We start from the raw sequence: 15,590 nt of genomic DNA on the forward strand, positions 1-15,590 counted from the left end.
TCCCCACATGTAAAATGTAAATCGTTCCCAGTGTGTAAGATAGTGCTTGTGTACGGAGAGATCGCTGGCCGGCGCTGACTCTAGGCTGAAGTGCGTGCTTTCACACTGTATCTCTAAACTTTTGATGTTGCATGATAATTGCAACTGACAATACTTCTTCTTGCGTATGGCGTGCACAGCCTAAAGTTCCAGGTGAACTTTTGTTCTATTTGGTCTTGTTTTTGCACATCGGGTTGATTACATTAGTCGAAACAGGGTGGACCACGTGAAGGTTGCAATCTCCCACCTCACTGACAATACTGAATGTCTGTGGTACAAAACGCATCTTCTTATTCACATGTGAATGATAATTTTTTTTTTAGGTCTCAATACTCGTCTGTAAATTGCTATATTGTGCATGCTTTTTTTTAAATCTGCAGAGATGCTGCCAATCTTTCGTTGACTGACCTTAACATGTTGCTATATCGATGCGATTTTGAGGAACAGGAAGATGGCGGAGGCTGCTATAATATTTCAAATTTTGGACCTCTGAAGTATGCGGGTTTGCAAGGTACGCAAATTGATTTACATTTGATACAGGTATTTTGACCTATCAAATTAATGATACACTAAATGTTGCTATGTTTTGATTTTGATAAAATTGTATTTTTTGTGTTTCATAGATTTTGTTTTGATAAGCAAAGGTACAACCATAAATTAAATATGTTGGGAGGAAAGGACACAAAGTGCGAGTAACTCAACGGCTTAGGCGGCATCTCGAGAACATGGACATTGTCACCTATCCGTGTTCGCCAGAGATGCTGCCTGACCCACAGAGTGACTCCAGCACTTTGTGTCCTTTCTTGTAAACCAGCATCTGCAGTTCTTTGTTTCTTCTTCCCCTAATTATTTTGGGAATTAGATAACGGTATTTGCATTTTAGGACTGAATATAATTATAATACAAAGAAATCTGTTTTATTTTAATGTTTGCATTGTCAAATTATAAACGCCAGCTTAAAGGGAACTAAATTTGAAGACAACTGAGTTCTGGGGAAGAGGACATGTGTTGTCACATCCTGGTTAAAACCACACTATGGAAGTGGACAAACCCAGGGCAACTGGTCATATTGGATTGAGTGACGTCAACCAATCAGAGCTTAGAGGTTGTAATTAATTTTTCTGGAAATGGCGAAAATGAAGGCGTCTTTCTCCTGACTGCCATTCCACTATCGAATTTGAAAGTAGATGAAGCTATAGGCTGATACATTTCACCGCTCATTTAGCCCATTTCACCGCTCACCTTTCAGGCCTTGCACTGAAAAATAATAATTTGATGAGATAGTAAAGGATGCACAACAACTATTTCTCACTTAAGCAGTGTGTGAGTTGACAGAAAAAAGAAAATGCTATTATGGTGTAATATCTGTTCGACACACTGGATGGCACTAGTGAAGAGACTATTCTGCGAATCAAATCCCAATTGCATTTTATCACTCCCTATGTTCAAGGCAACATAATCTTGGAGAGTCAGTTTACTCTTATGTAGGTTTATAGTTAATCTTGTTAAAAAAATGTGGAACATAGAACGACACAACATAGATACATAGAAAATAGGTGCAGGAGTTGGCCATTTGGCCCTTCGAGCCTACACCACCATTCAATATGATCATGGCTGATCATCCAACTCCGTATCCTGTACCTGCCTTCTCTCCATACCCCCTGATCCCTTTAGCCACAAGGGCCACATCTAACTCCCTCTTAAATATAGCCAATGAACTGGCCTCAACTACCCTCTGTGGCAGAGAGTTCCAGAGATTTACCACGCTCTGTGTGAAAAATGTTTTTCTCATCCCGGTCTTAAAGGATTTCCACCTTATCCTTAAGCTGTGACCCCTTGTCCTGGACTTCCCCAACATCGGGAACAATCTTCCTGCATCTAGCCTGTCCAACCCCTTAAGAATTTTGTAAGTTTCTATAAGATCCCCCCTCAATCTTCTTAATTCTAGCGACACAGGAGCAGTCCCTTTGACCCACAATGTCTGCCAAACATTATATCAAATTAAACTAATTTCTTCTGCCTGAGCATAATCCATATCCCTCCCATCCCTTCATATCCATGTGCCTGAAAGCCTCTTAAATACCGTCATCGTATCTGCTTCCTCTGCCATTCCTGACAGCATTTTCCAGACATCGACAGCTTCTCTGTGAGTAAAGAAAATTAACTTGCGCCTCACTATTCCGTTCCAGCTTTGTTCAACCTCTCCTGATAGCTGATACCTGCTAATCCATGCACCATCCTGGTAAACCTCTCCTGCACCCTCTCCAAAGATCCTTCTTGTCATGGCTGACATGGACTGCACAGAATACTCCAAATGTGGAAGAACCAAAGCAATATGACTTCCTGACTCTTATGCTCAATACCCTGACCAAAGATGGCAAGCCTTCTTTACGACTCATTTTTCTACTTTCAGGGAGCTATGGATTTGGACTACATCCCTCTGTACATCAATGTTGTTACGGGTCCTGCCATTATATTTCTCCTTTACATTTGACCTCCCATTTGACTTTCCTTTGCATTTGCTCCATCCCCAGTTACTCTTTTTTTTTTAACGTATGTAAAAATAAAATTGCCTTGATTCTCTTTCATCCAATTTTCCAATTACATTTCATGGCCCCTTCTAGCTCTAATTCCCTTCTTAAGGTGATTTTCAGATGATATAATCTGGAGCAGAAAACCAACTGAAGGAGGAGCTCAGTGAGTCGGGGAACAACTGTGAAGGCAGAAGTGTAGATGTCAATTTGACTTGAGACCCTCGACTGGGATTCATGTTAAACATTGACTAGGCCTCTGCCTCCAAAGATGCTGCCTGTCCTGTTTCATTCCTCCTCTATCCATATTTTGCATATTTTCTCCTCTAGTTTGTGAGGTGCCTTTCTCCCTTTAAAGTATAGTAGACTAAGGTTGAGGGACCAGCTTCACATGGGAGGGCTGGTCCCTCAATGCAATATTCCACCTCTCCACCAATTCCAATATTGCTGGCCAGTGGGGGTGGGGGGGGGGGGGGGGGGGGGGGGGCGGGGGACCACTTTCTGGAGCGCTAGCATGGTGTTGTGGGCCGAAGGGACTGGTTTCCAGAGGGTTAGTATTGGCATTGTGGGCCGAATGGATTCTTGAGCTGGCAGCTCAGTCACTGAGACCTCACTCATGCGCACACACACACACGCACACTCCCACTCCCACTCACTCACTCTCACACACCATATATTTGGCAGTAAACTTTCTTGAACACTTACACGGCTGAGCGCGGCCTCTCCACCTTGGGGGCTTCCGCAGTCAGCAGCACTTCCGCAATCAGTACGACCTCTGCACTCACCGGAAATTACGCAATCGGTGCGACCTGTCCACTAAGCGGCAGTCACGAAATGAGCAGGACTTTTGAACCAAACAGTCGGACCTAATAAAGCCTTTATTCCTTCCAAACACAGTTGGACCTAATAAAGCATTGCAGTTTCAAGCACAGGCGGGGCAGCAGGCCAAACAAATCATGGCATTGTCATTAAGGGCTAACAAATCATTTATTGCAAGTACTTTGCAGATTCACAGTTCAGTTGATTCACAGCCTAGAATGAGAGTCGTGGCCTCTCCCTCGCGATCTTGCAGAGTGACTGAGTCACGTCCAGGCACCTGGGATTTTATAGTCCAGCCCCCCCCCCCCCCCCCCCCCCCCCCCTTCATTGCGGTGATTGACAGGCGAGAGGATGTGAAGGTTTTTTAAACACTCATAACCTTTTTATTTTTCATCGATGGGAAAAATCCTCGGGGCCTACTCGGCAGAAGAGGAATTGTGAGTAAGATGGCCAAAAATCATAGCGATATATGGTAGCGTTTTTTCTCAAATCAATATAAAGCGTAGACAGGAAGTGGTCAAGAGGGGACTTTTAATTATATAGATTATAATTGAATGTCATCCAACATAATAATAGCTCATGCATTATTGTAGTAATTTAGAATGACATTATTAAACATAATTAGATTACATCTGAAAAGTTGCCTGTCCCACTGAATTACTCCAGCTTTTTTTGTCCATCTTCGGTTTAAACCAGCATCTGCAGTTCATTCCTCCAGTAGTTTGGTTGTTGCCCACGATTTAAAATCAGTGTCATCTCTTCCGTTTGAACAATCGGTGTCTCATAGATTTTCTGATTGGAGTAACTAATGGTCCATTGTATTCCTCAGTCAATCTAATTGAGACTGTTGTTCTTTTACTAGGGTTCCTGTCAGTACTCGCGGATATTAGACCCAAGAATGACCTGGGACATCCTTTATGTGAAAATTTGAGGGATGGAGACTGGATGATGGACTTCATATCCAACCGTTTAATTGCACGTGGGGGTGCTCTTGAAGTGGTATGAGCCTGTGTTGCTTTGCATGTTTATATTGTCGTAAGGATGCAACCTAAGAATAGAAGCACACAAGGACCATTTTGCTCTCTTTGCCTGCTTTGCCACTCAGCAAGATCATGAGTGGTCTTTCACCTCTATTTTTCTAGCCCGACTGCATGTCATTGGTACCATTGAACAATCCTCCGACTCAGATGACAGCATTCTCAATTTAAGGCTATTACCTTACCATTCAAACTTATGTATTTTCTAAGCTTATTTTTTTAGTTTTCTCGTCTCTCATCCTAAAACTATCCACCTCACCGTTTTGAAGGAAGGAACTGCAGATGCTGGTTTCTACCACGAGTCAAAAGGATGCTTTCTCCAGAGATGCCGTCTGACCCGCTGAGTTAGTCCAGCATTTTGTGTACATTGACTAAGCTTTGGTACATTTCATAATACCTTCTCTAGCTTTTGAGGTGCCTTTCTCCTTTTAAAGTACATAATAAATGGAGGTTCTTCCAACATAATAGAAGCTCCTGCATTATTGTAGTAAGGTGATGTCATTTATAATAACATTATTAAACAAAATGAGATTACTTCTGAAAAGTTTATATTTTCCCTGGCCTGACCCTGACTTAACATTCAGAAATACGGCAGACTTCTTCAGTCTCTACTTAATGCAGACATTCGACTGAAGTTTGAAATGTACAGTGCCAGCTTTAAACTTGGAATGTTGTCATCTGAGTCGGAGGGATTGTGAAGGAAACTAGTTCATAATCTAAACTCGCACTTTAGCACAGCAGAGATGAAGTGCTGCAGATTTGGATGTAGCATTTATAGAAGGAGGCTTTAAACTGAGGCTACTGCGGCTCAAATGTTAAAAATAAAAAGCAATTTCGCTAGTTTGCTGCATTATTGCCATACCCTGGCCATTATTTGTCCTTCAAACAAAATCACGATAAAAGGTTAGGAGGGTTTTTTCGTATCAACTACTGTTTGTAGAATTTTAGTAACTTAGCAGTCATATTTCCCACAATTAACTTACTTTAAAATTGCGGTATTAAACTGAGATATCCTGCAGTTAGAACACATTTTTCTTTGAAATATGACTTAATAATAATAATAATAACTTTATTTATAAAGCGCTTTTAGACAACATCAGTTACCACAAAGTGCTGTACATGGGAAGTCAACAAAACGTTATTACAAACTACTAAAACCATTAAGACGACAGGACTATAAAAACAGTAAAAATTAAAAGACATTTAAAAGCACTAAAACAGGAACAATGTCTCAGCCAATGTCGAAAGCCAGTGAATAAAAGTGAGTTTTTAGGGAGGATTTAAAGATGGACAGTGAAGGGGCCTGTCTGATCTGCAGCGGCAAGGTGTTCCAGAGTGCCGGGGCAGCAACAGAAAAGGCTCTATCCCCTCTGAGCTTCCGCTTAGACCTTGGTACCTCAAGGAGCAGCTGATCCGCTGACCTGAGGCACCGGGTAGGAGCATATAGGTGGAGCAGCTCAGAGAGGTAAGGCGGGGCGAGGCCATTCAATGATTTAAAAACAAATAAAATAATTTTAAAATGAACTCGAAAGTGCACTGGGAGCCAGTGAAGGAGGCCAAAATTGGCGTAATGTGCTCCCTCTTTCGAGTTCCGGTTAAAAGGCGAGCGGCAGCATTTTGGAACATCATGGCAATTTTTAAATCGGAATTAGAAACTGGAATCCATATTTTTAAATTTCAGATTATACAAAATGATAGTGATTTATTTAACAGATTATGGTTTGATGGTTTATTGCCTGTTATTTGGGGTTAATTTTGACTATATATCTGCTGTTAATCTATTATCTCACAATGAGATTTTTTTTTTTACCAGGTTGGTAAATGGTTTGACGCAATGTTTTCTTACCTCAAAATGCTTCCCCGCTACCTTATTCCATGCTACTTCGATGCTCTCCTTATAGGAGCTTACTCGGTTATCGTGCAAGCAACTTTGGACCGAATGTCAAGGTAAGATATGTTCAAAAATTGAACAAAGTTGGTATGGACAGTATTACAGTACAGGTGCACAACCTTTTATCCGGAGTTCCGGAAACCGAAAAACTCCGAAAACCGGCCATTTTTTCCAGGATGTCGTCTGCACACCAAAGCTCGCGTTTGGCGCCAAACTTGACCTGAAACGACCCACGGTCAACCCAGGTCTGTACTACTGTAGTGGCTGCCTCCTACACTTAAACCTGTAAATCATTGCTTAAATGTTAGTCAGTTAGTTTGGAGGGCTTTTATGTGAAGGAGGAGGGGAGGGGTAAACTTTAATTCTTAGTCCCCTACCTGGTCGGAGAGGCGGGGAGCGGTCAATGCCTTACCAGGTCGCCGTGCAGTAAGCTCCACAGCGCTGTGGCCGCCAACTCCCAGCTGGGGCTGCGGGTGTCCGGCCGCGGGCGGCGCCGGTTGTAGCTCCGACCCCGGCAACTCTACCCATGGCTGCGCGGCGCTCCAAATCCACCGCGGCCGGCCGCCCGCAGCCCCAGCTCCGCGAATGTTGGGAGTCGGCGGCGTCGCAGTGCTGGGATATCAGCGGGGAGCGGGCAATGCCTTACCGGGTCGCCGTGCGGTAAGCTCCGGAGCGCTGTGGCCGCCGACTCCCAACATTCGCGGAGCTGGGACTGCGGGCGTCCGCCCGAGGCCGGCGCTGGATTTGGAGCGCCTCGCAGCCAGGGGTAGAGTTGCCGGGGTCGGAGCTCCAACCGGCGCCGCCCCCCCACCACACCACCACCACATAACATCCCTCCAAATTAACTGACTAACATTTATGCAATGATTTACAATGATTTCCCGGTCTCCGGGAGGAGGCAGCCGTTCCAGAATTTTCAAGCCGCCCACGCTACCTACCTAATCTACGCTAAAAATCTTCCATTCGGAAATCCGAAAATGTCCGAAATCCGACAAGTGTCTGGTCCCAAGGCTTTCGGATAAAAGGTTGTGCACCTGTACTTTCAAAAGAGAACATGTGAAAATATCCTGGGTAATTGTCCACAATCGCTCTACTGGATTTAATAATGCTTGCAAATACATAAAAACATAGAAAATAGGTGCAGGAGGAGGCCATTCGGCCCTTCGAGCCCTTGATCATCCCTTATCAATAACCCGTGCCTGCCTTCTCCCCATATCCCTTGACTCCACTAGCCCCTAGAGCTCCATCTAACTCTCTCTTAAATCCATCCAGTGACTTGGCCTCCACTACCCTCTGTGGAAGGGAATTCCATAAATTCACAACTCTCTGGGTGAAAAAGTTTTTTTCTCACCTCAGTCTTAAATGACCTTGTAGTGGCCTGGTCAAGGTCAGGAAAAGACCTGACGCCAGGCGGATTCAAAAGAAGCTTTTTAACTACAACAGTTCAAGAACACACACCGACACTCTTATCTCTACCCCTCGGGAGTCGACCGGAAAACCCCGTGGCAGACCAACGCCCCTGTCCCTCAATCGGCGAGGGGGATGATCCAAGGAGTGGCCTACCCCCCCAGGGACCGCCACAGGACCCCCCCAAGTACCCGAGGTACGAAACGGACAGGACGGCGTACACGACGGCCAGACCGGGTGCACACTACGCTCGGACCCGGCACAGGCGCCTGATCAACAAGTGCGGGGTACGAAGTAACCAAAGGAGGAGGTACCCTAGACAGAGGCCGCCCCCGCTTACGGGGCAGTGCTACCAGCGCCGGCCGATCGATATCGATATGTGCTGGCTTCAACCGCGCAACTGAAACAGTCTCCCGCCGACCCCCCATGTCCAGGACGAATGTCGACGAGCCCTGTTCCAAGACCCAGAAGGGACCTTCGTACGGCCGCTGTAGAGGTGTCCGATGTGCATCCCTGCGCAGAAAAACAAACTGGCAGTCCTCCAGAGCAGAGGGAATGTGCGGACCGAAGGACCCATGACGAGAAGTGGGCACCGGCGCCAGCTTGCCCACCGTCTGCCGAAGATGTTGCAGAGCTTCTGAAGGCTGCTCCACCTGGCCACGTGCCGGCGGGATGAACTCCCCAGGCACCGTTAATGGAGACCCAAACACCAACTCAGCGGAGGAGGAGGCCAAGTCCTCCTTGGGTGCGGTGCGTATCCCCAGCAAAACCCACGGTAGAGCGTCTACCCAGTCTGGGTCAGTGAGCCGCGCCCTTAGGGCACCCTTAAGCTGTCGGTGAAACCGTTCCACTAGGCCGTTCGACTGCGGGTGGTACGCTGTCGTGTGGTGCAGACGAACACCCAGGAGGCGTGCCATGGCCGACCACAGCTCTGACGTGAACTGAGGCCCCCGGTCGGATGTTATGTCCAGTGGAACCCCGAACCGGGCGATCCAGTGCGCCAACAATGCTCGAGCACAGGTAGTTGTGGTGGAATTCTGTAGCGGAATGGCTTCAGGCCACCGCGTGAAGTGGTCCACAACGGTAAATATATACGTCATGCCCTGGGACGACGGCAGCGGCCCCATGATGTCCACGTGAATGTGGTCGAAACGTTTATGAGGAATGGGGAACTCCGCAATGGCGCATGCACGTGTCGTTGCACCTTGGCAGTCTGGCACGGGATGCAAGTGCGCACCCAATGTCCAACCTCCTTCCACAGCCCATTCCACATAAAGCGGAAGGCTAGCAGGGCCGTTGTTGCCCTGATGGAGGGATGCGCAAGGCCATGGAGCACCTCAAACACCCTGCGCCGCCAGGCGATCGGGACGATGGGTCGCGGAACTTCAGAGGAAACATCGCACAACAGCGTGGTACCCCCAGGACCACAGACAACGTCCTCCAACTGCAGGCCCGAAACTGCTGTACGATAGGCAGCCATCTCCTCGTCGACCAGCTGAGCGGCTGCCAGGTCGGAATAGTTGATCACCTCACCGACTTGGAGAACCGCGTGGACTGCAGGTCTTGATAAGGCATCGGCCACCCTGTTAAATTTGCCCTCAACGAACCGGATGGAGGTGGTGTAGTGCTCCTGCCGTGAGCGACTGGCCACGATTATGTCGTCCAGGTACACAAAAACAAAGTCCAATCCGCGGCACACGCAGTCCATAAGCCGCTGAAAGGCCTGCGTGGCGTTCTTCAACCCAAACGGCATCCGCACAAATTCGAAAAGACCAAATGGTGTGATAATGGCCGTCTTCGGGATATCGTCGGGGCGGACTGGAATTTAATTGTACCCTCGCATGAGGTCCACCTTGGAAAAACGGATGCTCCAGCCAGATGGGCATTGAAGTCCTGAATGTGCGGGACCGGATACCTGTCAGCGACAGTCGCATCATTCAGGCGACGGTAATCGCCACATGGGCGCCAGCCCCCGTCCTTCTTAGGGACCATGTGGAGCGGTGAGGCCCATGGGCTATCGGAGGGACGCACGATGCCCATCGCCTCCATCTGGCGGAACTGCTCCCGAGCTAGGCGGAGCTTGTCTGGGGCGAGACGACGTGCCCGGGCGTGCACAGGTGGGCCAGTAGTGGGGATATGGTGCTCCACCCCGTGCTTCGGGGTGGAGGAGTGGAAGTGGGGTTCGAGAATGCCAGGAAAATCTGCCAGGATACGCACGAAAGTCGCATCCACGGATGACAGGGGGCCATCAGGGCGTACTACAGGATCACCAGTACGGAGGAAGACCGGCTCCAGTGTGACAGAGTGCATCAGGCGCCGCCGCTTGACATCCACAAGCAGTGAATGGGCTCTAAGGAAGTCGGCGCCCAGCAGGTGCGAATAGCACTCCCGTTTGCCGCGGTGAGGAGGGGGCCTTGTTTGCCCGCCCGGATGTCAGTGATGGAGGGAGGCAGAACACTCACTTCCACACCAGTGTCGACGAGGAAACGTCCCCCACTGTGGCGATCCCAAGCGAAAACGCGATGAATCGTGCCGGCCGCCGAAGGAATCGCTGACGACCAGCCCTTTAGTTTCCCGAGAACGAACAGGGTGGGCGACAAAGCCTGGCTGCAGCTCCCCAGCGGCGATGGTAATAACACCAACCAGCTTTGCTGGCGTCTGGTTGAACTGCAGGCTGGTTTGAGCGCCAGCGACCTCCGCTGGCGTCTGGTGAAACTGCGAGCCGATTTGGCTGGTTTGAACGCCAGCGACCTCTGCTGGCATTGGTTTGAACTGCAGGCTGGCCGTGCTGGAAGGACGTGCCTGCTGTTGAATGCGTAATGGCCGCTGGATTTTGCCGCGGGGGCCGACCGGGAGCAGTGGAGACGTGGTGGATAGCGGTCCCGACCTGCTCTGAGTCTTCAAACGCCTCGGGAAGGACGTCCACTGCTTCCAGGTTGCGATGGCGAGAATTCCACAGCTCGTCGGCATGTTCACCCAGCGCCAGCATGTCGGTAAACGGATCCCTGGCGAGCTGCATGTGAATGTCGGGAGGCAGCTGCTGCAGGTAGGCATATTTAAAGAGAAAGCACGGCTCATGGTCCCCCATTAGGGTGAGCATGTCTTCCAGGAGGGCAGACGGCTGGCGGTCGCCCAGGCCGTCCATTCTGAAAATGCGAGCTGCCCACTGGGCATCACCCAGGCCAAACCTCCTGATTAGAAATGCTTTAAGGCCAGCATATTTGTTTGTTACCGGGGGGGCCCTGAGGAAAGGCTTAACCCGCCTCGCGGTCAGTTGGTCAAGCGAGCCAACCACGTAAAAGTACTTAGTCTCATCCTGCGTGATACCTCGCACAGCAAACTGGGCCTCTGCCTGCTGGAACCAGGTTTCGGGTTCTTCAGTCCATAGAGTTGGGAGCTTCAGCGCAACAGTGTTATTATCCATCACGACGCGTGATGAATCACGTCGGGGTCACCAGTGTAGTGGCCTGGTCAAGGTCAGGAAATGACTGGACACCAGGCGGATTCAAAAGAAGCTTTTTAATTCCAACAGTTCAAGAACACAGTCGACCGGAAAACCCCGTGGCAGACCAACGCCCCTGTCCCTCAATCGGCGAGGGGGATGATCCAAGGAGAGGCCTACCCCCCAGGGACCGCCACAACCTCCCCTTTATTCTAAGACTGTGGCCCCTGGTTCTGGACTCACCCAACATTGGGAACAATTTTCCTGCATCTAGCTTATCCAGTCCTTTTATAATTTTATATGTTTCTATAAGATCCCCCTCATCCTTCTAAACTCCAGTAAATACAAGCCTAGTCTTTTCAGTCTTTCCTCATATGATAGTCCCGCCATCCCAGGGATCAATCTCGTGAACCTATGCTGCACTGCCTCAATCACAAGGATGTCCTTCCTCAAATTAGGAGACCAAAACTGTACACAATACTCCAGATGTGGTCTCAACAGAGCCCTATCCAACTGCAGAAGAACCACTTTACTCCTATACTGAAATCCTCTTATTATGAAGGCCAACATTCCATTAGCTTTCTTCACAGCCTGCTGTACCTGCACGCCAATTTTCAGTGACTGATGTACAAGGATACCCAGGTATTGCTGTACCTCCCCCTTACCTAACAGAACCTACAGAATTTGTTAATAATCTGATCATGGGAATGACAATAGCATGATTGATTGAATTTAATGTCAGGATTCTGTGAGAAGGGGGAGTCACAAATCAGGGTGTGAAATTTATATTAGTTTAAGGAGACTTTAGAATATGGACTAGACTGGTGTCAACTAAATCCAGATAAGGACCAAATAGGAGAGATTAAAGACTCATGAGAGAGGGTGTTTCACCACATTTTCTTCTCTTCACATACTTTAACATCATGTAGTCAAGTAGTGTCGTCAGAACATCACACAACCAATACTCTGGGAATCCAGCATACCAGATATTTTGTGTAGAAAGCAACTGCAGGTGTTTTTTATACCAAAGATAAACACAAAATGCTGGAGTAACTCTGTGGGTCAGGCAGCATCCCTTGAAGTAAATAAATAGGTGACATTTTAGGGTCCGAACCATTCTTCAGACACTTAGAGAGATGAGGTTCTTCAAAGTAGGCATACCTTTCGCAGTATAGCAGACAAAATGTGTAGGAAGGAATTGCAGATGCTGATTTATACTGAAGGTAGACAATATCTATCTTCTGTCTAGATAATGTCTATACCAGATATTAGTTTAGCTACTCTGAACAGGTTATGCTAAAACTATCAGACACATGCTAGGACATGGGCATTACATTACCTACAGTACTACTCATAAATTATCTGACTGTATCCAATGAGCATACAGAAGAAATGTACAAAAAAAACTCTGAAGTCTTCAGAGATTCAGATATTTTTATAATGATCTGTAGGTGTTTGGAATTAATTGCTGGAAAAAATCAATTCCCCCAGTTACTCTGATAGCATGTGAACTCCAAACTCTGGTTCAATAGTTCAGGCCTTTCATATCTATGCAACACAACCTGCATGAATACAATGAGCTTGATCAGTTTCCTTCTGTGGTATAGGTATCTATGGTCTTGACAACCCAACAAACAAGGTGAGCCAAAATCACCTCCTGCTGGCAGAACGAATTCTTCAGATCTCTGTATTTTGAAATGCCTTATGGTTCCATTTACACAATAAGAAAGGTCACAAGCTCAGGAAATCGTGATAAGGTATAGCACAATAAACTGTGATATTCCAGGGGCAAGAGCAGCCATAGAAGGCTGCTAACGAATAAAAGAAAGCAATTGGAGATTATATGAAAGAAGATTTGGTAGGGGTATAAACGTGTACGAGTACAAACCCAAATATTGGAAGATGTGCTCTTTAAAAAGTACTTTTTTAAGGTTTATTATTGTGTGTAGCAAGGACCCTTGAAAATAAAATAAAATCAGATAGAACTGTTCATGAATACAATCATTACCAGTGTAAAGAAACACTGATCCAAACAAGAGCACTGTGGTATTTTATAGGAGACACACAAGATTGCAGATGCTGGAATCAGTAGCACATCGGGAGCATATCAGGAGCTGCTGAGGAACTCAAGTGGTCGGTCATGCAGCATCTGTGACGGGAAATGGCCAGTCAACTTTTCTGGTCCAAATGAAGGGTCTCGATCCAAAATGAAGAAGGGTTTCGGCCCGAAACGTTGCCAATTTCCTTCGCTCCATAGATGCTGCTGCACCCGCTGAGTTTCTCCAGCATCTTTGTGTATCTTCCCTTTACAAGATGCTGCCTGACCACCCTGGTTCCTCCAGCAGCTCTTTATTTGCTACTTTAGTTAAAAACAGTTTTAAAATATATATTTTAATCGTGAAAAGAGGCAAAATGATCATAGAACAAGACATATGATTAGTTCCTGGGTGAAATCAAGTGGATTTAATACAATTCTCTCCTATAGCAATGATAATGGAGAAGAATACTTAAGTTTTAAAAATGTCATTTCCAAGACCTTGTTTTTTGCATCTTGGAATAAGTAAAATATGGAAGCTGATCATAATGTAGAGTGGTTTGGGAAACTGACTAATTTATGAATTTCACCTTTGATTTAAAAATAGTTTTAATTAACCAGGAGGGAATGAAGCAATACGCTGTAGTACATAATGTTTGGGACAAAGACCCATCATTTATTTATTTGCCTCTGTACTCCACAATTTGAGATTTGTAATAGAAAAAATCATATTTGGTTAAAGTGCACAATGTCAGATTTTAATAAAGGCCATGTTTATACATTTTGGTTTCACCATGTAGAAATTACAGCAGTGTTTATACATAGTCACCCCATTTCAGGGCACCATAATGTTTGGGACACAGCAATGTCTTGCAAATGAAAGTAGTCATGTTTAGGGTTTTGTTGCATATCCTTTGCATGCAATGAATGCTTGAAGTCTGCGATTCATGGACATCACCAGTTGCTGGGTGTCTTCTCTGGTGATGCTCTGCCAGGCCTGTATTGCAGCTATCTTTAGATTATGCTTGTTTTGGGGCTAGTCCCCTTCAGGTTTCTCTTCAGCATATAAAATGCATGCTCAATTGGGTTCAGATCGGGCGATTGACTTAGCCACTCCAGAATTGACCATTTTTTAACTTTTAAAAACTTCTTTGTTGCCTTTAGCAGTATGTTTGGGATCATTGTCTTGCTGTCGAATGAACTGCCGGCCTATGAATTTTGAGGCATTTGTTTGAACTTGAACAGATGGGTGTCTATACACTTCAGAATTCATTATGCTACTACCATCGGCAGTTGTATCATCATGAAGATAAATAAGCCAGTGCCTTCAGCAGCCATACATGCCCAGGCCATAATACCCACACCACCGTGTTTCACAGATGAGGTGGTATGCTTTGGATCTTGGGTAGTTCCTTCTCCTCCATAATTTGCTCTTGCCATCACTCTGATATAAGTTAATCTTCGTCTCATCTGTCCACAAGACCTTTTTCCAGAACTCTGGTTGCTCTTATAAGTACAGTGCATTCAGAAAGTATTCAGACCCCTTCACTTTATCCACATTTTGTTATGTTACAGCCTTATTCTAAAATGGATTACATTAATTTTTTTTTAATCATCAATCGACATGCAATACCCCATAATAAAAAAGCGAAAACAGGTGTTCAGAATTTTTTGCAAAGTAATTCAAAAGAAATAGCTGAAGTATCACATTTACATAAGTATTCAGACCCTTTACTCAGTACTTTGATGAGGCACCTTTGGCAGTGATTACAGCCTCGAGTCTTCTTAGGTATGATGCTACAAGCTTGGCACACCCGTATTTGGATAATTTCTCCCATTCTTCTGAGCAGATCCTCTCAAGCTGTGTCTGGTTGGATGGAGAGCATCGATGCACAGCTATTTTCAGATCCCTCCAGAGATATTTGGTCGAGTTCAGGTCCGGGCTCTGGCTGGGCCACTCAAGAACATTCATAGACTTGTCACAAAGCCACTCCTGCGTTGTCTTGGCTGGGTGCTTGGGGTCATTGTCCTGTTGGAAGGTGAACCTCCGCCCCAGTCTGAGGTCCAGAATTCTCTGGAGCAGGTTTTCAACAAGAATCTCTCTGTACTTTGCTCTGTTCATCTTTTCCTCGATCCTGACCAGTCTCCCATTTCCTGCCACTGAAAAACATCCTCACCGCTTGATGGTGCCCACCATCATGCTTCACCGTAGGTATGGTATTGGCCAGGTGATGAGCAATTAAACACTCATAGACAATTACAAAGACCTGTGGAGCCATGTGCCCCAAACATTATGGTGCCCTGAAATGGGGGGTACTATGTATAAATATTACTGTAATTTCTACACGGTGAAACCAAAATGTATAAAAATGTCCTTTAATAAAATCTG

At 46.3% G+C, this 15,590-nt stretch overlaps 1 protein-coding gene across 2 annotated transcripts in view; it reads left to right on the forward strand.

Moving 5' to 3' along the window:
* The window catches only part of agla (amylo-alpha-1, 6-glucosidase, 4-alpha-glucanotransferase a), a 96,332-nt gene that overhangs the window by 55,291 nt on the left and 25,451 nt on the right, over positions 1 to 15,590 (forward strand). For both annotated transcript variants that reach the window (XR_008724103.1, XM_055641491.1), the window contains 3 exons: positions 420 to 550; positions 4,252 to 4,388; positions 6,240 to 6,373. Coding sequence is in view for 1 of the 2 variants with exons in the window: in XM_055641491.1 (XP_055497466.1) it covers positions 420 to 550; positions 4,252 to 4,388; positions 6,240 to 6,373 (402 nt within the window). In the remaining variant the exon portion in view is untranslated. The remainder of the gene's footprint in view (positions 1 to 419; positions 551 to 4,251; positions 4,389 to 6,239; positions 6,374 to 15,590) is intronic.

This window comes from Leucoraja erinacea, chromosome 10 (genome assembly GCF_028641065.1).
Source record: "Leucoraja erinacea ecotype New England chromosome 10, Leri_hhj_1, whole genome shotgun sequence".
Classification (NCBI taxonomy): Eukaryota; Metazoa; Chordata; class Chondrichthyes; order Rajiformes; family Rajidae; genus Leucoraja; species Leucoraja erinaceus.